The 26,560-nt window shown below is 41.9% G+C and overlaps 1 protein-coding gene across 7 annotated transcripts in view; it reads right to left on the bottom strand.

Moving 5' to 3' along the window:
* Window positions 1-11,457: 11,457 nt before the first annotated feature.
* PLXNB2 (plexin B2) overlaps window positions 11,458-26,560 on the bottom strand; it is a 258,485-nt gene continuing 243,382 nt past the window's right edge. For all 7 annotated transcript variants that reach the window (XM_064446059.1, XM_064446082.1, XM_064446068.1 and 4 more), the window contains 7 exons: window positions 22,156-22,310; window positions 20,396-20,556; window positions 19,653-19,800; window positions 19,086-19,150; window positions 18,297-18,372; window positions 16,239-16,313; window positions 11,458-13,352 (listed from right to left, as the gene is read on the bottom strand). In XM_064446059.1, the coding sequence (XP_064302129.1) occupies window positions 13,248-13,352; window positions 16,239-16,313; window positions 18,297-18,372; window positions 19,086-19,150; window positions 19,653-19,800; window positions 20,396-20,556; window positions 22,156-22,310 (785 nt within the window). In that variant the 3' untranslated portion in view covers window positions 11,458-13,247. The remainder of the gene's footprint in view (window positions 13,353-16,238; window positions 16,314-18,296; window positions 18,373-19,085; window positions 19,151-19,652; window positions 19,801-20,395; window positions 20,557-22,155; window positions 22,311-26,560) is intronic.

Consider the following 26,560-nt stretch of genomic DNA (forward strand, 5'->3'; position numbering starts at 1 on the left):
AGAAAAACCTCCAAAAGTTCAGTGAAAGAGTCCAAGGTTTTGTTAGAAACCATGTTAATCTTCTGCAAAGGGAGCTGATGAAGCAATTAACCTCAGAAGAAAACTCCTGAAACAGAACCTGGTGATTTTAGGTTATAAGACAGTGCAAGAACTTGTGCTCACTTGGAATGTCTTTTCTATTATTATTGCTTTCAAATGCAAACACTGAGGGGAAGAAATGGATACAAGAGTGCCTGCAGGCTTCTTGGTTTCTGGGCATTCTTTAGTGTGTCAGTCTATGGCAAAAGCCCTCTCCCTCTTCTCCTGGCTGAGGAGGGAACATGAGAAAGCAGATGGGAGGGCAAGAAGTGAAACCATGCTGCTCCTCTGAGCTGGAGACCAGGCTTGTCACCACCACATCAGACTGCATCCTACGCCTCAGGTTATTTTGTGTTTTCTTAAAGCTCCAGTTGCTAGAATTGAGAATTGAGTCCTGATGGTTTTAGGGAAAACCTAGAAAAAAATGGAGGAAATTGCAAGGGCCTAGAGAGTAAATACTGCCAGCCATCTGTTCCACACTTTTCTCTTTCCTTTTTTTCCCCAAGTCTCAGGAGCAGTTGGTCAAACTGACTACCATAAGAGCACCTCTGCCTCCTGGGACACTAATGATTGAATACATTGGGCAAACCTCTGGCAAACGGGGGAGATGTCATCTCTGGGTTTTAAGCTCTCTTTTCAGCTGCTGACAGTGAAGAGCTGTGGACATGCATTTGTGCTAGGGCAGATGGTGGAGGAGGTGGGTGCTGGCTGTTGGGGTGCAGCAACAGTCCAGCCCCCAGGTACCCATCTCCTGTCTGGTCTTCAGGGGCTCTATGCTGGAGAAAGAGGAGGAGGAGGAGATTTTTGCTCTCACCGCAGCGATGGCATAGGACTGGAGGAAATACCTACTGGATTTGGAGCTGTTTCCTACCACAGGCAGTCTTTCTTCTCACATGTCACTGGCTACATGCACCAACATGGTGGCTTGCCAAGGTGGTACAAAGGAGTGGGTGTGTGAGGTGCATTGCGAAACAGGGCTGGGGCACCCGTGGTACCCCACAGCGTCACTGGCTTGGTGGGTGTGTGACTGGACAAAATTATCCTCTTGCAGTAAATCACCCCTGAGGGGAGAAGATGAGAAACATCATGTGCCCCAGCTCTGAAGGGGCGTTAGCGCAGCAAGCTCCTCATACTGATTTCAATGACGAACGTGTTTGACTTGAGTCGTGCAAAATATGCTTTAAAAATTCATGTTTCCTTTTCTCCTGCCCCCAGTAGCTCTGTAGTGCGGTTTGAAAAATGACTTGCCTTTCTCTGAGTCCGCTTTATATTGAAATAGCTAAACTACTGCTTTTAACCAATGTTTAGTGAAAATTCCCCCCCGGCCTTGCCAGCTCTTTTGGGCAAATGCCTTTTCTGCCTTGCCTTGCAGATGCATTTATGTGTCCCATCAAAGAGCATGAGCAAAAGGTTTTGAGATAATTCTTGTCAAAATGGCAGAGGAAAACTTCAGGTCAACATGAAAGTTGGGTCAGGAAGCGAAAGCCCGGGTGTGCAGAGAATGACCCATCCTGAGCGAGCCTAAACACGGCATGGCTGTCTCTTCATGCCAGGTGTGCCGCAAAACTGACCAGCTGAACAAAAGGTGTGCTGATAGAGTACCAAAGGGGCTGGGTATTTCAGTTGTTTGGGGGTATGTTGTTGTTACTTGTACATAGATGTTTAGGAAATTTTTATATTCTAAACAACAGCTGGAGACAAAAAGACTGTCATGCGGATATGTCTGAGAGCTAGTGTAAAGCTATGATCACACAAAGAAAAGATTGTATTTTCTTACTCTCAGAACAGGAATGGACAGAGTTTATGTTGATCACAAATATTCACAGATTTTACCAGCTTTCCTGCAATAACACTAAATTCTACATTTGCTTCTGGAAAATATTCTAGATGCGTGGTTAAATCTCTAGATGGAGGTTAAATTTTAGCTAAGCTCTTTCATTATATAGCTGTTCTCTTTCTCATTTATGTCTTGAATAAGTGTTGATAAATGTTCATATCTGCAGTAAAATTTAGAGGCAAATAGGGTTTCATCTTGGTTTTGCAGTGACCATATCTGATCAGGGACTATTAATATTGATCAGCACAGTCTGATTCAATGCAGTGAGCAAAACTCAGGGATGTTAAAGCCCTGGGCAAAATTGTAATAATTTACTATTATGGGGAAAAGTTTATCGTTGGATGCTTGGATTAAAAATCCCTGAGAGTTTTCCACAGGAAAGCTTTATTAAAGGCATGCTGTGTTAAATGTAGTTATACAACACTGCCTGCTCACATATATAGTTACATATATATTTATGTGTCTGTAAAATCAAATTTACTTGCCCATGTTAAGTGACATTTTTAGATTATTTAAAGGGGGAAAAAATCTTTAACTTACCATATAATTCTTTGTATCAGTTATATTGCTTTTTTTCTAACATCTTATATTTCATTCAGCTCAAGCAAGTGCTTTCTTCTCCCAAAAAATCCCCAAAGCCAAAACCAGAAGGACCAGTCAGCTTCACCGGAAGAACTCTTGCCTGTCATCGTGTCTGCATGGAAGCATTTTATCTGATCGTAACCAGTTTTGCACCATGGAAATACTTAGCCCAGCTTCAGAGGTGTGTTTGGTGGTGCTGTAAGCTGGGTTGAGGGGTGCCCTTGTTGCCTGGGCATCTCTCTCCTGGTGCACTCAGGTGATTGTGGGGCAGGGACCATGTGGGAGAGAGAGCACAGGTTCCCCCGCCACCACGTCATGGAGCACGGCAGTGCTCAGGCCGGACCGTGGTGTGTGGTGATGAGTTTTGGCAGGGCAGTGCAAGCTGGAGCTGGCGGCCTCCCTCGGACACCAGCCCTGTATGCCTGAACCCTGTAAGTGGGACTGGGAGAGGGGGACAGTGCAGCCCTTTGATCTCTTCCTGAGATGGCACCGTGTGTCCTGCAGGGTTTTGCTCACGGCTGGGGCACGGGCAGGACCCATGCTTGTCAGGATCTGTTTATGCACCACTGTGCACTTAGTGAGGTAGGTAGAGCAAGCCATACTGCAGGAATTAGAGGTGTGACACCTGTGGTCCAGGCAGGGACACTCAGTCTGGTTAAACATCAGCTTAGTGAGGAGAAGAGGGCAGCCACAGCCCTGAGGACTGCAGTGGGGCTGCGGATGTGGCCAGAGACGAGCTGCCCGTGTCCTCAGGCGGCACTGAGCTCTGCACCACAGGTGACCATGCCCAGCTGGACGGCCCCTGGGAGTACCCGCATCACCTACACATGTACATCCTTGTCTATGACAGCATTTTAGGCAATTTGTAAATGGTGCCAAAGTTACCCTCTCAAACTTGTTCCATGGCTGGTAGAACTGTGTTCTGCCCATGTTTATAGGAAGGGTCAGACTATATGCTGAGAACCACTAAAAACCTGGCCTCACATATCCCTTCGTAGATGCTGAATGGCCATAGCTGCAGACTGCAGTTTTGGCAAAATTCTTTTCAACAAATAGCTGTATATGTTTAAGCACAGGCAGGAGTTTTTCTTTGAACAATAGATTTTTAACTCAGATCACCCCTGCCAGGTGGGTTCTTCTTGTCCCAACCTTGCATCTGAATTTTTTTTTTCTACAAGGCCATGGAAAATTGTCAGCTTGGAGATCGCAATTTAGCTGGATCAATTGTCATTTTTCTCTGTGTAGCACGCTGCCCGTAGGTTAGGGTTGGGGGCCAAGGATCTGGAATCTTAAGTTTTATTCCAAGCTGTGCCATTAACTTGTTCTCTAACCATAGGTGTGTGTTATGGGTTTTTTTCAGCTGCGTCAACAGAAACAGGATGCCACCTCACAGGGCTTAATTAATGTTTGTAAAACATTTGAAGATTTTTGGATGAAGATAGGAATGATTCCACGCAGTAATCATAATGCCTAATGGCCAGGGTCAGGGCATGCCAGCCCTCTGTTTGCAGAGTAGGCACCGGGACGATGGTATCAACCTGACGTATGAGCCACTTGGTTCCCTTCTCTCCCTGCCTTAGCCACCTGCATCAACCTCCAGTTTCCTCTCTTGTGCTGATCGTGTTAAAGCACTAACTGTTGATTTTAGAGCAAATATAATTGATTTTAGAGTAAATCACCTGGAGATTACAGGAGAGATCTAGAGTCCATTTAAATCACTAGGGACCTCTCATATGCTTCGGTGGATCCAGGGTCAGCAGGGACAACATTTGCAGTGTAGTAATAGCCAGATCAATGCTCCAGCTATGTTAATACATAAGACCATGTTGAAAAGATAAGGGAATGCAGATGGACCTGATCCGATCCATTAATTAGCTGCTTTATTGCTTAGCAGTTTGGCCCATTTATTTTCTTGTTACAAGCATGGGTGATATGGCTGACAGACAGCCACAAGACAGATCATTCTTGAAGGTCCACATTCAGGCAACAGAATTTGGCCTATTGCCTGTTTTGAACAATAAATGGAGGTAAAAAAGATTGTGTTGCTAGTTATGTGAAATGTTTTAGGTGACCTTTACAGAAAAAATAGCCTGGTTTACCACCAAATCAAATAAATTTTTAGCGTAATGAATAGTGTCTAAAACTGCATTGCGTCATATTCTTGGATCTTAGATCCAAGCAAAATACCCACTAGTTCTAATGAGAACAGAATTCAACCCCATTTGCAAAAATGAAATCTGCAGGATTGTAAGGCTAAAATTTCCTTAGTAAAGGAGTTTCCTTTGGTAAAAAAAAATCCTAACTAAAACAAACAAAAAAAACCAAACAAAAAGAATGAGGGAGAAGTGCCACTGAGAATTTATAGTATCTGGGTTTGTTATCAAGAAATGCATATGTAATTTTTTTGGTGCATATAGATAACCTGTAACAGAGGCCAACTATACACCAGTAGAATAACAGATCTACGTCAACCTCTGTGGATAAACTTGTAAACCAAGAAGAAGTGTCACTCTGAAGTTTGGGAAAAAAAATAGCTCTTGTGGAGCAAACTATGGCTGTGAACATGACTTACTTCTGTGGTGCAGCCATTCATCAATGAAGCTAAAAATGTCTCATAGCTCTAAGGAAAAAGGGGGCAGCAAACTTACTTCCATTTCCTTACAATTTTAACATGTGCCTGTTCAACATTTCTGCAGGAGCACCACAATGATCAGAGTTGTAGAAGTGCAGATACTTCATGGATGATCCATTTATACAGCTCAGACTTTCTAATACAGCTATCGACACACAGACCGGTGTTTCTCAGAGCTGCTGGTAACTGCCAAGAGTAGGTGTGAACTGTGTTATGTTCTTAAGATGCTTTTTAGATTAGGTTCTCTTTATACCTCCAGAGTTGAGAGTTAACTTTGACTTTTGAAGTTTCTTTATTCCTCTTAGCATTGTTCTGACTTCCTATACTCTGAACTAAGATTTCAACAAGCTATGTTTAATTCAGGTATTCCTAACAATTAGCCCTGTAAGCCATTCCTGTCTCTAGACCCATACCCAGGAGCTGAGAGCACTATGAGGGGTGCCTGGACACGGCAGTGGCTCTGGCTCTTGGTGCCAGCTCTGCTGCCACAGCACTGGACATAGATGGCTGGACCACACTTGATCAAGGTCTGCTTATTGTGCCATGCTCATGGCCAGCCAGATGCAGTTTTGCTGTTTCAGTGCTGGAGCAGACTTGCCTGAGCAACGCTGCCTGCACCATGCCCTCCTGCAGGTTGTGCCTGGCTCAGATCCCTGGCAATGGAAAGAGGATGGAGATCTTGGAGGCATGTTCCCAGTTTGCCATCTAATGACTGTCCCACCTGAGAGTTAGCCTGCCTTTTGCCTTCCTGCATGTCAGCAAGGCAGAAAATGGTGCATTCACAGTAGTCACAGCTGGCGAGAGCAGTCTTGGGGGTTACTCTTGCATCAGCCATTGCTTAGAGCAGCTCCTTCTGGTCCTGAGGGCTACATGCCTATGGAGGCAGCCATCTCCTCCCTCAAAGCCTGGCAAGGCTCAGCGATCTGATCCTTTCCCTAGCCTTGTGGCTCAGGTCTTGCAGTGAACTCATCTGTCCTTGGGTTTATCACTTGCTGGAGAGAGGCTAAAACTAGCATCCTTTTCCAGGAGAGAGTTAACAGAAAGTTTTCGGCTGCGGACATGCCAGTTGGCCATCAGTAGTGGAGCAAATCTTCTGATGAGACTCTGAAATCACCCATCAGAGAGCAGTTTGAGTTAAACAGGAGCTAACCAAAGCCCAGCCTGGAGTTTGTTAGGCTCAATCAATTCCCCAGATAACTACATCAGCCATTAGCACAAACAACCTGCAAACCTTAGCTGGCCCAGCAAGGGGGACGATGGCCGTGGCTGGCAGAGCCTTGCAGCCCAGCTGGCAATCCTGTATTTTACCCAAAGCAGCATGTGGGTTCAGGCCCACAAAAATAAATTGCTTAAAAGTTTAAAATGAATAATTCAGCACTCCTTTGATTTGTGAGTTTTAACTACTGCAGAATGTGTGTCCTGCCACATTACTTCAACCTTGAAATGAAGTACAAATAGATGTGATTCAGGCTCTAAATATTTAAAGCCAGAATCTAATCTTAGATACATTGTGTATCCTGTCATCTCAAAAACCTGATAAAGAGAGACAATGATGGACAGCACAGATTGAAATTAAATTCAAGCTCTGTATTAAAAAACTTGCCCTGTTAATTCACATGAATGATTAACCACAAAGAAACTTAAGTCTGTGAGTTACAGCAGTGCTGAAATGGTCTTTGTCGTCACATTGGTTAACTTCATAAAACAATAGTCCAAAACCACCTCACAGGGAAAGGACATCACCTCCCCTTTCCCCTCTTTTCTCTCAGAGATGCAGCTAAACTATTAACATTTTCCAGTTAAATGGCAAACAAAACATTTCTAATCTTCCTTTCACTGGAAAGAAAGATAAAATCACAGCCATAACCTAAATCAAAAGCTATAATAGCTCTTGGGCAGTTACAGGCTCCTACTGTAGCTAGCCAGGTCAAAGCAATCAGCATATGAATCTTCACACACATGGAGCAAAAGCATAACTCAACGTAGCTCTCTATCGAATATTATTGTAAGAGGAGTAAGTGCACCAGGGTATGACCCTATTAAATACCAAACCTGTAGCTCCAAAACAGCACAAAACCCAGATGGATGATCTCATCTCAAGCAGTAATGCGCCAGAATACAAATAGAGGATTGCAAATGCTCCAAGAGCACAAGGAAAGCAAAATAAGGCCATGTTAAAATAAAGGGTGGAATATATATTGGTGGCTGAGCAGAATGAAGGACGCTAGACCTGCTGCTGCTGAAAATGATGGCAGTCTTTTTGTTCCCTTAGCTGGACTTTAAGGCCTCATTATGGGATTTCTGGATATCATAACCATATAGCAGCCGCACAAGACAAACTTTAGTCTACCAAAAGCAGAAATGAGGCTAAATACCCACATCAAGCAAATGAGATGTGAGTATTTAGCCTCATCTAAGAGCTAAATGGCAACATCTGTGTTGTTTTCCAGTTTGGGGCTACTGTAGCGCAGCCACCAGTCTAGGGTAGAGGGTCCTGCAGACTTCAGCCGGGGCTTAGATCGACTCAGAAGGGCCATTTGTACATCAGATATGAATAGTGTTGTACATAACCAGTGGGGTTTTATTTATGAACCAAGCACGACTTAGTTTAGACAGATGGAAATATTTTATATTTCAGTAAGGCTGTCTGCTCCAGCATAAAAAAATCCACTTTATCATTTTCCCGTAAGCTGAGCTTGGGAGGTCTTGAGTGCCCGCGGGGCACTTCGGGGTTGAAAGGTGTATGACTAATCCAGACATCGATTGTTCCGTCCTTGGGCTTTCAGAGGAATGTAGCATTGTGGTCCAGCAAGTGCCACCAAAACACAAGGTAAAAACCCACATGAAGAAGGATCACAAGGAGGACAAGGAAACCAGCCAGACCCGCAATAATAAAATTCCAAATAACATCCTGGAAGCAGCTTTACAATTTTGAGCATTGCCATGGACCTAGATGCAGCTGCAGGAAACATGGCTTTTTGGTTTGTTTTATATCCCATGGATTGGTGTCCAGACTCTGCAACTAGCAAGTATAAGCTCGTACTGAATAGGAGCATAGCCACAGGAGAGGAAAGATTATGGGTATCAAAGGAATACATTTTTCATTTCACTCCTTTCTTATTACAGTAGATTAAAAGAAAAAAAGAGAGTTTTGTTCAACATTCAATTTTGAGGAGAATTAAATAAGCCAAAAACATTGTTCAGAATTAGAGCACAGAATAAAGGATTTCAAAAACACAGTGTGTGGTTCCTGGTGGGATTTTTATTCCTTTTAAGATGAGCCATATACAGCTGTATGAGAGCTATTGTCCTCTGTCCCACAGAAGAAATAGTTTCTTTCTGAAGTGTTCAATCTGTTAAGACACATAGGTGCTTTAAAAAAGAAGGAAAGCACTCAAACTCTCTTCTGGTTCAAATGGCAAATATCTGAAAAGCAGCAAAGAAACAGGAATACGTGGGTAAATGAAATAGCTTTTGATTGCCTGGCTATGAGTGATAGTCAGATTTGTCCTCTTTGGGAATGACACGCAGCCGCAAACAGTATGCACCAGCAAGACAAAAGCTAGCCCTGAATGACTGGTACAACGGCAGCGATCTTACACAGCACGGATGGTTATTACAAGCCTGCACAGGAGAAGCCACTTGCTCCTCTAATGGATGGAGAAATGCTCCTTGCCACTGAGCCTTAAGGGGACATGATTTGAAAGAAACGTAACCCTAAAAACTTCCTAACTGTGGGTGTGGAAAGTCTCTTTTCCTTCTCTTCTGCAGGGATTCTCAAACACTAAGACTTCCACCATAATTTTTAGGCCCCATCAAGGCAAAGTCTAACAAAAGAGGAAGGCTGAAAGACCAATCTAGTTTACAATTCCACCTTTCAAATTCATCACTCATCAACTGAAGGAGGGTTTCTCAAAATAAGACAGAAACACAGACCAGGTAAGCACAGAGCCTGAGAAAACAGCATTACTGATCATTTTAGCTTGTGTGCTGTTGTCATTCATTCGCCAGGGAATCCCATGCTCCAGGCAGATCTGGCAAAGCAGAGCTTTAAGAAGAGGGGGGCTTGTGTAATGGAGAACCTGGGAAGCTTCAGGTGCTGAGCTTAACTGCACTGAGCTGGGAATGAGGGATGAAAGCAAGTCACAAGGACCACGGTGCTGAGATTTCCAGTGCAACAACTCTAGTGACTCAAAGTGCCAAATTTTAAGCCCTCCGAGTATAAAGCAGAATAGCACAGGACTTGAGCCACTAGAGTTTTGGTAGAAAAACAGCAGGCAGACATCGTCCTTTAAACTTGTGAAGTTGACTGTCTCATTGCTTTGACAGGTTATCTCTAGACAGAGGAAGAAAAAAAAAACCCAAACAACTTTCCCCATAAGGTTTTTCTAAGAGAAGACAACAGGTTTGGAAAAAGTCTTAAGAGAAGCCCTCCTTCTTTTGCGAGGAGGTCCTCAGAGAACTGTTACACCACATGCTTAGGTGCAAATGGGAAACCTGACTAGAACCTTAATTTATCAGGGTAAATCGAGTTGTTGCAGCCATAGGAAATATGTGAAAGAGGGATTTCCTGATCACATGCAGAGATTTTTTTGTTTGTTTACGCCACGCAGGGACATACTACCAGGGCATACTATGGTTGAAAATGGTTGCATTACTAACAAAGCTTGAGAACCTGGAACAGTAAAGGACTGGCAACAAAATCTCATCACTGCTGCTAAGTCCAGGACAGCTGAATTTCAAGCTGAGAGTATGTCAAGTCTTTATGCAGCTGGCTAAAAATCCTCCCATGTTATACCAGTTTGGGAATTTGTGAATTTCTGAATTCCCGTTTGAGTTTCTGAATTCCCTGTACATTTTTGTTTATAGCGATGACTCTACTGGTCTTCAAAATGTTGCCAGAAAGACTAGCTTTAGAGACTGCGTGTAAACACAGCTCAGACTGCGCAGGCTGAGAAGCACGTGTCCAACCCAGCAGCCTGCAGAAGGGGCAGGATCAAGTTCAGCTGTAACAGACTGATCAGAGAAACCATCCTGAGGAAGCACTATGCCTCATATATGCAAGTTAGCCGAGATTGCCCTCCACCCATAACTACTTGCTTATAAATCTATAGCAAAAAGATCTATAAGGTGTCAGAGGAAAACCTCTGACCAGAGACAAAAAGCCAAAATCCTATTCAGCTGGGCGAGGTACTCTGTATTAGGCAAGCCGGGCAGGGACCTAGTCCCATCATTTGAGATCTCTACTTGCTTATTTGCTGGTGAGGAGACAACCCAACCCTTTGGAGAGGCTGAAATAGGATTCAGGCCTGCTGGTGGTGGTTGACAGCCTGCACCCCCCTCTGAACTACGGCTGGGAGATGTCCAAGCAAGGGAGTTTTGTTCACAGCTGCTGCTATGGAGTAGAGCAGCTCCTATTATGCAGAGAGGAGGTTCTTGTGCTCAAAGAATTGCCCCTCAGAGGGGCTACAGAGGGGATGAAAAAGAGGGACACCCCCAGCAAGCTTTTTTCTTTTATCTTGCAGATGAACCAGATGGCAGGAGCAGCAGAAACCAAAGGAGGAGCACGAAGCCTTTAAGAATCCAATTGCTAAAACGTCGGGAAAACTGAAGCCAAAAACTAGGCCTGGACAAAACAGAGCACCAGAGTGGAAAAACAAGCATTGGAGGAGCTTAGCCAAAAGGGGGAAGAATAAAAGAAACCAGCTCAGTTCTTCAGTTCAAATTCCAACTCTGTGCTTTCAGGAGAGGAGACTTGAAGAAATCGAAGAACTGGCATTAAGTCTCCTTTGTAGCTGCAGCTGCTCACAGTTATCTGCCTCCGTGGTCCCTGGCAGACGGCACTGCAGTGCCAAAAGCCCACAGATTTCCCAGGATGTAAAAAAAGGGCACCAAAGAGTGACCAATGAGTGAATCATAAAGTCGCACATGCCTGCCGCTGCTCTGCATCAAGTTGCTGATGGTGGGGGACATGTAATGTTCCCTCTGAAAGCCCCACTTGCTCAAGCAGGGCTTTCTGATCTCTCTGGAGAGGTGCTGCTGAGCCTCTATTTTAATTGGCTTTCAGGTCCCAAGACGGATTTTCATCAGACCTCGCTATGGGATGCTGCATTACATCCTCTCTTCTCAGGAGTACTCTCATTTTTCAGAGCAAATGCCCGTAAAAAGGGCATGATGTCAGGCATACCATCTGCAGGATGTGCTGTGCTCCTCCATTACCAACCACAGACTGACGGACGCTGCTGCTCTATCACCCCTGGAGGAAGCATTACAAACCCCTTTCGACACCCACCCCTCCCAATTTCAGTAAAGATCCCGTGACACTTGGTGGAAAAAAACAACATTGTATTTGATTTACAGTTAACAGGATTTACAAATAATGACAAAGAAACAGATTAGCCATGAAATTAGGATGCCTTTCTTGATGAAGGAGTAGCTGGCAAAGCACCTTTATGTAGAAGTCATGTACCTCAGTCCTAAACAGTGTAAAATAACTTACAGCCCAGGCAGGTTCAGGAATGATTATACACAAAAGCAAGAAGTCGAATACAAAACAAACCAAAAAAACCCCTCCCAGCCTACTGGGCAGAAAACCAGTTCTGTCGAGGCTTTTGATTTTCGGGAACTGAAGGAAAGGCCCACTGACAAATACCAGGAAATTTTCAAAAAAGGGGAGGGAAATATCAACAAACAGTAGAAGTCACTGTATGACAACCTACCAGGGAGGGAGAGCGGGCAGCTGACACTGCGTTAGCTTGCTGAGAATCAGCAGAGTCCGGGCGCTTGGCAGGACAATGAACGAAGGAGTACAGATGGCAGCGCTTCATTAAAATGCTACGTTACTGCCAAAAACTTGCGAGACAAAGAGGAATAAAGTTCTCTGATGTGCAATACAGCAATTTAAGAAGACGTACCTAACTTTCTGATTTGTACGGAGCTTACCTATATTGTAAACACACACTTTCCGACAAGTTATTTCAGTTGTCTTTGCTGTGGGTTATGGTGTGTATTCAATCAAATGCAGCATTCCAAGGCTCAAAACTGACTGAGTGGTTTTCAACAGACGGGTATATGATTTTTTCCAATATCATACTAGTATTTTACATCACAAATACAATAAAACCAAGTGATGGTATTTCTAGGACAGTTCCAACATTCAAATAAAAAATCATCAGAACCATTCTAAAATAAGATATTATACATAATCAAGCCATGTTAAACAGCACACTCTCGGCAAGCAGCTAATTACAAGCATTCTGCTGGTCATGTTTTTCACACAAAAGTAATTCAATAGCACATAAATATTTCTTTTTCTGATCTGCTTCTTTTTACAAAACCATTCATCAGATTCACAGAATTAGTACAAGTAAGGCACATTAGCATATATCATAAAACTCACAATAATAACAAAGAGTTGTAAAGTTTTAAGGACTAATTCCTTCTTTGCAGTGATTTCTGAACCAAATGAGACTTTATCAGTAGAACCCTCCTACACTGACATTACTCTTATTTCCATTGCAGCCAACTGTGGTGGGTGCAATACTGCGCATCACCATGGACATAAATAATTAAATTAAGAACCGTGTGTGGTAGCAAATCCCATTCTCAGGTCTTGCAGAGAAATCGGACACATTCACAATGTTCATTATGAGCAGAGACTAAGTTTTAGAGCTATGTGGAAGTCAATTTCCAGTTCTCAAAATAAAAGGGGATATTGCATGTGTCTCTGAGTATGTTATTGTTTTCCTAGTACAAATATTGCTTAATGTAGAAAGGATGCTATAGTATTGAATTTACTTGCATAATGAATCCTAAATGCTGATGTCTCAGATTCTACTAAATTAAACGAACTATAGGTTTTCTTTCTTCCACCCCCCACCCTGCCCCCAACCAAAGGACTCTCTTTCCCACAGAAGATTCATTTACACACAACACAGCTTTTAATTAGAAGCATAATTTACAGTAAAAATTTTTTACATTACACCTCTGCTATCAAAAAAACATGAAATCTTTCATTTAAAGTTGTAATTATACATTAAAAAATAGAACACTATTTCCTTAACAGGAAGAATGAATTTGAACATCTTCAGATCAGATTTCTTTATTGCGGCTTTTGAGTCAAAGGTCAGTCACTTTATTCTCTAATGCAGCTGCTATTTGCTGTAAACGGAAGGCAAGCTGCATTTTTTGTGCAGCTGGATCCTCTTCAAGTGCATTTATAATCTGGAAGAAATAAACACAGAATGTTTAGAATCATTTAGCTTAAAATATACGACATAATTCCCAGACCAAATGTTTGATACCACTTTGGTTGTAATGAGTCTTTTGCATTCACTCTGTACCAAAGATAAAGTCCGTCTAGTAGGCCCCATGTTCTGTTTTTACACAAAGGCAATAAAAATGATTGTCTCCACTACTTTATCTGAGTTGCTGTAATGTTCCCCATTATGCTGGGATCCAAGCAAATTAGCAGGTAGTACTTTATCTTGTGAAATACTACATTCCAAGATGGAGCAGGCAGGGGGAAAAACAACTTTATAGCTGTTTAAGAAAGAGTGCTTTTACTTGCAGCGCACCCTACAAGGCTTAAGGGTCATTTACCAGCAGTAATTGTGCCCCATCCCTGTGAACTTTGGTTTTGAGAAGTTCCTGGGTGGTCCATGCACAGGCATTAGGTAGGGCAACACGAGGTCTCTTGAGTCTATAGGCAATATGATGAAGAAAACAGTCTGGCCAAGAAATGCTGAGGCACTGGCCCAGCACCACGCAGCTCAGGAAGCAAAGAGCTCGTCAGAGCAGCCCCCCAGCATCCCGCACGCAGCCTCTGCTGTACAGAATATATATATAGAGGAAGCTATGACTCTAAGACACAAGGGATTTGAAAACAAGAGCTAGAAAAGGTCAACTGTTATGAGAAGGCTTTGCTTCAAATAGAGTTTTTTAGGGCTTCTCAAGATCAAATTTCAAAGGTTACGAAAGGTTTTCATTTCCACCATCCTTTAGGGAAACTTTTCCACCAACTGTTAGATTTCTCCATTAGGAGACTGTGTTACATGGCAAAACCGTTCCTTTTCTAGAACTAGCTTTATTAATAAGAGTCAGACACTGTAATCAAGCAGAAACCTTCAGCTCTGTTTAAATACAGTATAAACTTGCAAGTACAAGAACTGGAGAAATAGAGTTTGCCTGCCACTACCTGTGGTTCCTATTGCTTCTTGCAGATCATTGGCAAGGGAGAGTAATGCAGCCAGTATCAATCTAGCCAATAATTTCACTTTGAAGGGCTGGTATAGCACCTGAGTTTCAAACACTGGAGCAGATTTGTTTAGAAATAATTACTTTAATGAATTTGTTTTTAAAGCGTGAAAACATTTTTACAAGACAGAGTTAATAAACACTTATTACAGTATTTCAATTGGGCCTAATTTAATTTGATATTGTTCCCTTAATTTAAACAATTACATCTAGCTGTAACTCCTCAAATCTAGACTAAATAATTCATGATTATCTCTGCTGGTGAATATATCCTTCATATAAATGTGGACAATTAGAATGTACCCACTTAGTCATTGTCAAGCCCTGCAGAGCTGCAGAAGGTACAGCGCATGCTGGGAACCACTGCATCAGTAATAAAGACAAGGGCAGCTGCAAAATGTTCCAATTTATGCAAATTAAAACATTTTCATGGAAAATAAATAAGCTCGATTAATTTTACTGAATGGTTCTTGACAGATTAACTCCATAACTCTGAATTAGCAGCCTTTTCTTCAGATGCACCTTGTTGTTACACAACGATGTACGCGAAAGAAGAGCTCCAGCTATGCACTGGGGTTTGCTGGCCTGCCGCTGATGAAGTCCCCCAGGCTGGTGACTCCACCTGTGCCTGCCACCGAACGTGAAACTGCGAGTGGAAGCAGGGACACGGGTGTGGAAGAATCAGGGCTTTACGGTTCATCTGTCATCCAGGGTCCCCGAGTGTTTCTGTAAGAGGTCACGCCATGGATCCGTTTGGGAAGGTGTTGAAAGCCAGCTTGGTTAGCACTGGGGATGAGGGGCGAGGAAACCAGCGCCATCGGGTTGGCCTGCATTCCTCTGGCTGCTTCCCCTACTGACCCCTACTCATTGCAAGCTTCTCAGGGTGATTTGAATTTCCCTGCTTACATCTGTTTAAAAGCTGCAGAGGCTGGCTGCTCCTGTATAAAGCAGCTGCAGTTAAGCTGAGGATGCGACTCGCTGCCTTTAGTGCTAAATGTAACTGAAAACACGAGCTGTGCTGAGGTGCAAGACAAACCGAAGAGAGCTCACATGTGCAGGACTCCTTTTTGATTCAGCATCTGTTCTTACTTGCTTTGATTTAATTCTGAGAGTTTTCTGGAGGCATTCATTTCCATGGAAACCTTTGAATAAAAGTTTCCTTCTCTCTTTTTTGTTTTCAGATTAAGTTTGGAGAGCCATAGCCACAGCCCAGCTTCACTGGGATGTTCTTTGTCCCCCTTTCCACAGGGCATGAAAAACCTAAGAAACGTTTTGGACTGAATCCGTGAGCCTCCTTTTGAATCAGGCTATATTCAAGTTACCCCACTTTGGTTTACCTTGGGCAGGCACTACATTTGGCACAGCAAAACAGGGACGGTAGCATGCATGGAAGTTTTAAGTGCATCTTAACTAACAAAAAAGGCACGGCCCCATTTCTACAAGCAAAACAAGTTTAATGGATTGCTCCTAATAAAAAACCACTGTCTTGAAACCTGATATAGCTCTGACGACGCCTTTTTGCTCAGTGGCATTCTTATGTCCTAATTCTTAGGAATTGGGATGGTAGAACTGAAGAGAAATTATTTTAAAATCTGTTTCTCTTTCAGATCTTGATGAACTACCACTACCAAGCCCAGATAGCCCATAATGAAATTGTTCGTTTATAAGGACACACCCTTGACCACTGTAATTGCTAAGCAAGGTGTATAACTGCAAAGTTAGAGCTTTCTGTTCAGCTTTGCTTTTACCTGATTATCCAGGGAGTTCCAGAAATTGTTCCTTTAGACTGATGTTAACCTTCATAACTTTTTACCATTGATATAAAAAAAAATGAAAACAAAAGCCGCAACTTACCTCATCATAGTATTTGTTAGTATACTGGTAGAGTTGGTGTAGAGCCACAAGCGTATTTAAGGAATCAGTATGTGCCTGTTAAACAAGACAAGTGGGCAGAAAACGTGTCAAAATATGATCGCAGACAGCTAAAAGTTATGCACATGCACAACTGTTGGATACAATCTACAAGATTTCCAAATGCAAGCTCTGCATCCTGTAACTTTTGTTAAATGACAGTTGGGGCAGAAAAAAGGGGCGAGAAAACTTTTGTCTGGTGATTTTTAGATCAATACTTTCCCGCTGGTGCTTTTCCAGCCTGCCCACAACTCTAACGCTGGAGGTGGAAAATATTTTGAACTCTGAACATCAAACCACAGACTACAGCTCAAACATCTGTTAACAACATGGGTATGTATAACTAAAACATTAACTCAGTACAGTCTATGTATTGTTGAGATATTAAGCTTTGACTCTGTCAGTGCTGTCTGTTTGAAATCCTTTCTCCAGCTCTTTCTAACTCTCTGAAATTATTCACACCTCACTACAGCAAAGGTGTAACTCATCAAGATCACGAGCACGTGTACGTTTGGAAAAAGCCATCTGAATCATGAAGATGGAAAGGGAGGAGAGAGAGAGAGAGAGAAAAAGGACTTCAAATGAAGCAGGAAATAACCTTTCCATTACCCTTCCTCCCTCCCCCCGACATTTAACTTATTAGGTGAATGAGCTCTACCTGTCTAAACAGATGTTTTTCATTCAAATTTATAGGATTCATGTCTCTAGCTATGCCTTCAGTCTTTTAAGTTAGTTAAGAAAATGAAGAATTGCAAAATATCACTACTGGCATAAATGATTACCCAAGGCATAAAAGAGCAGAGAAACATCCATCTTTCCTTGGTCTATAAAAGTCACTTTTAGAGCTGGTCAAAATTTGCAATGTTTGATCGCTCCTTCCATGTTAATTTTTATCATAATTTATAACGTAAATAGAACGGATGAACATATTCTGCTGATGTTAAAACATTCTACTGAATTTACTTTTAATCACCAAATGTTTTAATTTTATATACATTTTAATTTGTATAATAAATAAAGTGAACTGGAAAATGAATTGTCACTGCAGATGAGTTTTGTAGTGAATGACTGAAAATAGAAATGCTCTCATGAGGATGTTGATCTGCAAAACGTTAGGTCCTAAGGGAACTGAAATAAACAAACCACAAAAAATTCCCCAAACACCGTCCTTATGCTAGAACTCTTCAGCTAAATTAAGCAAATGAGCAAACCCGCCAGTAAGTACACTGTCTCTTTGCTCACGCTAAGCAATGTCTTTTAAGGCTGATGAGGGCCTCTCTTGGTTCTCCAAGTTAAATCGAGTGCTTTGAAGGCACGCGCCTGCTCTAGCTAAGCTGACCTGCAGAGCGGACAGACTCTTTCAAGACTGAAGTAGGTCTTTGCTCCACCAGTCTCCAGAGAGAGTCCCCAGCTAGCAACCACCCCACTCTGCTCTTTTCCATGAGAGGTAACACCCGATAACCTATAATGCAAAAAAAAAAGTTCCACTGAGTGAGCACATGGTGAGCTTCTCACATGCAGCATGAAGCAGAAGTAGTGCCCTTGTACAGACAGCTCTAAAATAGGCTATACTTAATGTACGTGCCTCCTCTTTCATTTCTGGAATCTAAGTTTTGCTGTGGTAGCACTCTGAATTAGGTCGTTACTCGTTATCAGTATGATCAATGCTAAAAATCCTCTATCTGCTGTGGAGAGAAAACACAATTCAAGTGCTATAATTTTTCCCCAATGCATGTAAAAAAATCCAAACACTTTGCCCTGGCACCTGCATCACTCAGATTAGTGATGATAACCATTCTTTGTTCCATTCAATAATCAAAATTTCAAAGGGCTAAAAGGCACGACAACACTAAACAGGAGAATTTCAGAGATTTATTAAATAATTCATTTGAAGTTTGCACATATAAAAACCCCACTTGTTGAGTTAGAAAGAGAAGGCAAAGAAAACCAGTGCTGTACTTGGCTCCAATTTCAGGACAAGAAAATGGAATTTATTCTTACCCTAGAAATCTCTGCTAGATGGGTATTCATGTCTTGGTCACTAACGGGCACCATCTGACGAATACCTTTGTAGTAACTGCAACAGATGAAAACAGACTTTCAGTTAGGTGGAATACGCTGTGGTTTTCTGGTAGATCTGTCTTTCAATGTTGCATTGTTTTAAACATGCTTCCTAATAATGCAGGAGATGCTCTGCCACAACAGACCGGTGATTCCTGTAGCAACCCTGCCTTCCAACAGTCGTTAGTACCTTCAAAACAGAGACAAATTGCACCTGATTGTACAGGGCCATACCACAGGAAATAAATCTATTTGTAATTGCACCTGAATGTTGATTTTATTTCTACAAACTTCTGAAGTCATGAGCTAGCAAGAGTTTTGTCCTGTGGCAGATCTTCCATGGTATTCACAGAATTGCCAATTAGTAAATGAATAAAGTCAGAGATGGAATAGAAAAAATGTGTTTGTCTAAATGTTTTCCAGATTTGATCTCTACTGAGTTATGGAAGCACAGAACGTATGGGTAACAACAACCACTGCAGAAAACAGCATCATATTTTCTCCTGAATAAATCTATCCATCTGTCTGCGCAGACACGAACGGGCACTGGGTCATAACGGCATTCCATTTCAACCCTGCCAAGGACACCACCAAGGGAACGTTTTAACATTCAGATGTAAAATTTTTAACGTTTGACAGTTGACTGACTACCTCAGCATTTGCTTTCGCTCTTACACAGGCTTAAAGCCCTAACAACTCTGAATAAGCACGAAAAGAGTCTATACTTACTCTTCCACCATTTTCTTATAGTTAGAGATTTCTTTTGCGTAAAGTAATTTATTACTCGGAGAATCCTGAAAATTTATAATAGAGAGAAACTTGGTTGATTTATGAACATCTCTGAGAAGCAAAAGAAGGTGAAGAACTTAAGGTCAAGCCTTTATATTCACATGCACTTGAGCTTTACAGATCTTAACATTTGGACGCTTATTAACATTGGTGGGATTATTTGTCCTAAAAGGAGGACATTTACACACTGCATTACTGTTGAGTTTTACAAATGCATCAATGCAAGATGATACTAAATCATTGGTGGGTGTGAAATAATTAGTTCTTAATCTTGCTTTTTATAAAAGCAGTTGCTATTTTCTCCTTTTGATAAATATCAGTTGGCAGACTACACAGTAACACCGACACATTCACCAACCTGTTAAGTGGTGAAATGCTAACTTCATTATAAAACTAAAAACGAACTATCAAGGCTGTATCTCCTCAGAGAATGGGTACTGTCTGTGAGGATGCCCTTTGTCTTGTCAGGCATGAGCGTAGTCAGGATGTAGAATGCAAATCACTTACTCTGCTTAATTTGTGCTCTGTTCTTGTGCAAGCATCCATGAAAGTCTGTGCAATGACTGACAAGGAAGCATCCACTACTTCATGAACATGAACATCGAAGATGAAATGGGGATTTTTCAGTATGTTTACCCAGAATCTAAGAGGCAGGCTGCAAAAGCAATGAAGATGATAAATAATCCTTTTTACACAATAGATGTTCTACAACAACCAAATCACATGAAATTAAGTACGGGTTTTGCATTTTGAGCTCCTCACAACAGTGAAGCTTAATTTTACATTTCAACTTTTATACAAGCTACCTGTTGTCTGGTTTCCATGTCTGAAAACCAAGCCTCGCTCACATCATCTCTCACAGAAAAACTCATATGAGAATAAGTGCTCCAAAATAGCAAGAGATGTCTGCGTGGTTAGAGAAACTACCCGAGTAGTATTTCATTAGATTTTGTGCTTTGACAGGTAAATATAATCCCATTTGCCTCTTTCTTTTCTCTTCTCTGAGGAAAGACAAAAACTGAAGTGGTCAATCTGCCAATGACAACCCCATAGGTAGGCTGGTTTCATTTTTGCAGCTTCTAGGCTTACAGGGGATCCTTTTGATCATATAAACATATTATCACAATTACAATTATTCTGAGAACTACAAATGAATTTTACTTCGATTTGTAGTAAAGAGTGCCAGTACATACCCGGGCATTACACTCTTATTTCTCTGCAATACAAATACTGCTCTGTTCGTACCGTACCTGTTTGTTTTCCAGATGTGAATGGTATCTTCGTCCTTGATGTCATGTTTTTCTGCTTGCTCATCAAGAAAGTCGAAGAAATATTTCACAGCTGGTGGCACCACATGGTTCGAGTTGAGCACGCTATGGAAGAAGTTATCTACAAACTGCTGAAGTGTACCCTAAAAGCAAATTTTTAAAAATCTATTATGTTTGTGTTACAGGCTGAACAAGGTGCCATCCTAGAATCTTTTATTCCTACAGACGCTAACAGCCCATAATCCAGTGCTAAGGGTACCGGGTGACAAAACCAAGCAACTTCTTAGTGCAGTGACCCTGCAAACTGCCAACTCGGGAAAGACCTTCTAGAGAACAATTTTATGTTCTAGCCTGAAAAGTTGCAGCTTCCCCAGCTATTCTGCTGTCTGCACAGAAAAGTGTGCTTTCTGCTTGACAGAGAACTGGTTGCTAAGTATACAATATATTTACATTTCAGGGTCGTCTGCGCATAAAATAGTTGTTAGCCCTTTTTTAATGGTGTTGCAGCTTCCCAGTTCCAGTTTCTCTGACTCCAGAGCACCATGCAGTTTTTAGAAAGAGACTGAGAGGAAGAAGTACCAGTGAGCTTTTGACTTTTTAAGGGCAAGCAAGGTGTCGTCAGACACCCAGTCTGGCCCAGCTCCATGAGCTCCACCAAGCCGAAGGACTGAAGTGTCCCAGGAGGGACACAGGAGGGCTATGTGCTTGGCTGGATTCCTGCATCTGCCTGACCTTAGAGACTGCGACCTCAGAGACTGTCCCCTTGTTTTAGAGATGACCCCGTCGAGGCCACGTGCAGTTTATCCCTGCTTAGCTGCTGGTCCTGTGGACACATCTGAAGGGCTGTATCCTCTCTCTCACCATCACGCCAGCTGCCAGCCTCAGAACAGGGCAGGGACAGAGAAGGCAAGGAGCCCTAAGCCACTCTGCTGTAAGCAAGGACACAACAACAGTCCATGGGCTGTAGGGGTAGCTTTGGTCCCAGCCATAACACCTCACCAGCTCTGTATGAGTAAAGCTCCAGACAGGTAATAATCTATAAACTGGCTATTGGGAATAGAAAAGTGGCAGTTGCATCTTGCTGTCTCTTTGTCCTGAGTCTCTGTCATCTATGCACAGACTTTCCTTCATATCTACCTTTGCACTTGGACAAGTGGCCTTAGCTGGAGCCAGGCCACCCTCATTTTCATGAGGAGCCTGGCTTTAGGGTCATTAAACACATTATTCTGAATTCGTTCTGCAAGGAGGAATGCTTTGCAAAATTATTTTGCTTGTGATCCATGCTGCAGTATAAGCACTAAAAATACTCTAAAATGAATATTATTATTTGAAAACATTTTTATTTTTCTAGGTTATACTGTGGCATTGGTCACACACAAGGACAGGGAAATATGAGGCTCTGTAGCAGTTTTTTAAAGCATTTGGATCAAAAGAAAACCCAACAAAATATTATCTTAACAGGTGGCACAGAGGAGAATATCCATCTTTGTCTTGCAAGAAAAATTATTTAATGAACACATAATCATGCTTCTCAGCTTTGATCGGGACTTATATTTTATCCCTTTCCCAGTAATGTTCCTGAGGGCATATTAGTTACTTGAAGCCCTGAACACCAGCTTGTATGTACATGACACATAATCAAAATTGCAGCCAAATGCATGACTAATAGTTGCATCATTTTATTCAGTTGTACCTCAAAATCTATAGAAGTAAGGTGTAACTGTCACACATCTGGGCCCTACCTTCACAGAAAGAAGTCTGGTCAGGTAGATTTCTGTAATAGCTTTGGTCCTTTCTTTTTCCTTCACGCTGCCCCGCTTTGATTTACCTTCATCTATTTCATCTACTGGCCGGACTAGATGCCAGACCTTATTTTCATCTTCCAGGAGTGCATGCCCTAGAAACAGTAATCACAGTAATTACAAAAAATGCCCCACACCCAAAATAGCAACACAAAAATAATCACATACATAGTACATGTAAGATCTTTGTTCCCTATCCTTAACATACCTGTCCTCTTGCCAAGAGGATCTAGATTATTCTGTTCCTGTCCAACATATACAACTCAAGTACTAAATGTTCAATAATACATAAGCTGAAGAAGCTTGCTTTTGTCAAGAGCAAAGGGAGAGGGAGGAGTCACAGAATAAGGAAACTCCTGTTTGGTCACGTAAGCACAGTATGTGTATTTTCTGAGGTCCACACACTGAAGTACTCTACTCCTTTGTGAGCTCTCAGAGACACAACCAAGTTACAGAAAGTCATGTAGATCTGACCCAACAGCCACCGCAGAAAGAGCAATCATAGCCTGCTCCAGGTACAAGGCAAGATATTGTTGTAGCAGTCCCGGTGAATTTGGCAGTGGCAATTTAAGAATTTATGATCTCAACCTTTTTTCTAGGTATCACCATTACAATTTACATTTTTACCCTAACTGCTGAGTTCAAAGTATGGTACCCCAGTTCAAACCTGCCTTTATCAGCATTTGATCAGCACCACTTTGTAGCTGAAAGGAGGAAAAATGCATCCCTTTGCTGAGAGGACGTGAACTCCAGCAGACAGAGATAATGACTGCAGCAAATTCATCATCATAAGATTTTTTAAAATTTGTCAGTATTCAAAGCTTAAACCAAACAAGGAGACTCACATCGAGCCTGTTACCATACAGCAGAAACAGGAGCAAGCACCCTGGGTGCTAGCTTATCTGATTACAGTGCCTCGCTATGCTCTCTGTGGCTTGGTCATGCATCTGGTCCCTGAGCTCAGTTCAATGACCAAGCAGTGGAATAAAGGGAGTCTTGCATTTCAGCATCAACATGAATGTTCAGACAAACTCTATGCCTGACAATCTTTTGTTACAAACAGTTCTAAAAGAGGTGATATAATTGTTTTAACTTGCAATTAATATCCTTTGAAAAAAAGATCATGTCACAAACTTAGTTTCAAATCTCCTGGTTTTACTTGTTCTTCCTTTAATTTCTGAATCTTTATATCTACTCAGCATAGTCCCTAAAATCAATGGCGCTTTTCCAGTGGAAGTTACTGAATCAATGCATTTAAAATTATTGACATCTTAAAAGTGTGAAAGTTATTTTTCCCATAAAAATTGTGATTCAGCCCTATTGCACAAATTATCTTGCATTACTGCTAAGTTTTATGCTTTAAAATATGTATCTAACGTAACTGAATCCCAGTTACAGGAGAAAATACCAGTTTCTAATTGCATGAATTTTGTCCTTTCCAATTTTTGGTCATAGTAGTTTATTAACCAAGTTCCACAACAGCTATATTAAATTATCCAGCTTGCGTGTATGTTCAATATTTTACATCACAGGGGAAAAAAAAACATTAATGTGTAATCTGGCCAAGCCCACAGTTCTGCTTGAATCTACTTTATATATCCTCATGAAAAGCATTAGCTATGCAGTCTTCTGGGGCCTTCACTTCTTTTTAACCAGGTAAGGAAAAAAAAAAAATCCCACATTAAATCACATCATCCTTTGAGAGTCATTAATTTGAATTGGAAGTTCATGTGAATGAAGCAAGAAAGAAATAAAAGCTATCACTTTATTTTGAAGCAGCTGCGGTTTCGCAACCGATACCGTTCATAGCAATCTTCTGCAAGTACAGTAAGAACCACCACTGGGCCTGAAGCCTGGAATTTCTTTTGCAATGCCTATTATTTACTTCTGTAAATTAATAGATCAAATCATGGAGTTAGAGCAGAAACTATTTTCAAGCCTTATGTCAGTCACTTAGTACACTTCTGCTTCCTCCTTTGAGTCAAAGGAATTTATCCTCTCTTTGCCCTCCTGATGGTATATGGCCCAGTTTAACTCCGGAGAGAAGAGAAACAACCAAAGGGGTTTCCACTGAGATTGCTGGCCCTTATGTGCTGCTTAATTTGGCCCGTGTTTGTTTAGCAATAACAGAATTGTCTACTAGTGAAATAGTAGTTATTTCACAGGAAAGTAAGGATTAAGACACTACAGCTCAACCAGATGAACTTCTGCAACACTAAGATCTTACTTCATTGCTAAAAATAGCAGGAAGAAAGAGGAAGAGAAATTCAGAACATGGGGCAACAAAACATGCCAGCAGTACAGTTGCTAAGAAAAAATAACAGTTCTGTGAGATAATATTTTCCCCAATGGAAAAGTAGGAGGTGAAGAAAATAAAAGGTAGGGGAGAACACCTCCTTTTTTACTGCGGTAGCCACTTTATGCATCAAGCTGTGAGCAGGGAGAAGACTGCTCCCACTGGGTCAAGTGCTTCCCCCCAAACTCTTTGTCTTCGCCCTTGGGCATTCTTTGGCCAATATAAAATAATGCTTAATGCCAAATATTGACTGCACTGACTAATTACAGTGGTATGAACTATGATGTAAACATGATGGAGGCAAGTGAGATGGTGACAGGCAACACAGCCCCTTTCCCCTTGTGTGGCCTGCAGCAAATTAGCTTCCTTCCAGTCTCCTCCCCCGCTGTGAATACACGGCTCCATGGCGGTGAAGGAAGGGCTGCCCTACACAGATCTGCTAATCAGTTTTTCTGATCTGCAACCTTCTGTCTATTTTTATTCAGAATTAAAAAAGGAAAAAGAAAACCAACGCAGAGAAAAAAACCAGAAAAACAGACCGCGTTGTTTTGGCTTATAGTTCAGTACAGAAATACTAGCATGAAATCATTGAAACCGTTCTCCATCTTGATACAAATTAGTAATTGCATTTATTATCTCCAGAGGCAAAAGATGCTGCATTTAATTTGTCACAATCTCCAGCTTCTAGTGTCTTCCTGTTAGAAGCTGAGAATCAAAAGCAGCGTGGAAGCAATGCCAGGTTTTCGAGCAACGTCTCTGAACACAGTTTTACATTTTCGTTCTGTGCAAAGCCTAGTACTTTGGCAGACAGTCAATGGCTTCAGCTGACGCTTCTCAATGCAAAAGGTGTAAGTTAATGAGAGACTTTGAATAAAAGGAAAACCACTTTGTCACAAGCCTCATTCATGAAGCTGGGATAGGAATTCTATTTATTCCAACCCTGTAAATCCCTGTGTCATATAAACGTGTATGTGTGGGAAGGGAAGCCTCTGATCCTCTCCCTTTTATACACATGGTGTCTCACAAATCACTGTCACTGCAGGCTCTTGCTTTGCCCTAGCTTTGTAACATTTTATAGCTTCCCAAAAGAAAAGTTGGCACCAGATAGCTCTGAGGACCCTTCGGCGCTAAAGAAAATGAGCTAGCCTGGCATGAAAAGCTGTCTTCCCAAATTTGTACACTACCATGGTGCAAGACAAGGTTTGGAGAAGAAACATGGTGGAAGTTGCCTTCTCTCCATACTTTGGGATCTGAACTTTCTCTGCAGATTTTTCTCTCATGTACGGCAGCCCTCACGTGACAGCACTGTCCCCAGAAGCCTCCTTTTCCTTTGCAATTTAGTATGCCACACACATAACTAAGGAGTTCATCTTGGAGTATAGATAATGTACGTTCAAAGAGCTTCATCATACTGAATCATAGCTAAAGACATAATCATAGAGGAGGAAAGAAAAAAAAAAACAAAAGCAACAAGAAAACCATGTGATCTGGTCCTCTGCTGCCTGCCACAAGGCTAGCGACATGGGGAGGGTGAAGACAGGGAGCCCAGAATGGCAGACTGGACACCGCTCTGTGTTAAGAAAGCAAAGCAAGCTACGGGCACCACCAGGTTCCATTCATGGTCCTCTCCACTTCTTTAGAGTGGAGGCGACTGCCGCCTCAGCAGTTATGTCAGCAATCTGTGCAACCGAACTGAACAGGGGCTAGGATCAGCTCCTCGCCTGGCTGCACTTCACTGCCCTCTATATTAAACTGGATGGCTTTTTAAGTTAACATGCTGGGTTGGCACCTGCTGTGACAGAGAAGCCACCACTTGGCCATTATGGCAGGCACTTGCAGTAAGTGAGGATAGCAGCGGAGGTGTAGCCACAGCCATTAGAAGACCCTTCAAGGATGCTGGAAAAAGTCTCAACAGAAAGCATCCAGGAGGACAGAGTTACTGAACGGCAAGTAACTCTGTCTGCCCTAATTTCCTGGCCAACACTCAACACAAGTGAAATGGAAGTATGCGCATTTTTGTTAAATAGTGATATATGTCAGAGCTATCAG

The sequence above is a fragment of the Phalacrocorax carbo genome, chromosome 1, assembly GCF_963921805.1.
Source record: "Phalacrocorax carbo chromosome 1, bPhaCar2.1, whole genome shotgun sequence".
NCBI classification, from domain to species: domain Eukaryota; kingdom Metazoa; phylum Chordata; class Aves; order Suliformes; family Phalacrocoracidae; genus Phalacrocorax; species Phalacrocorax carbo.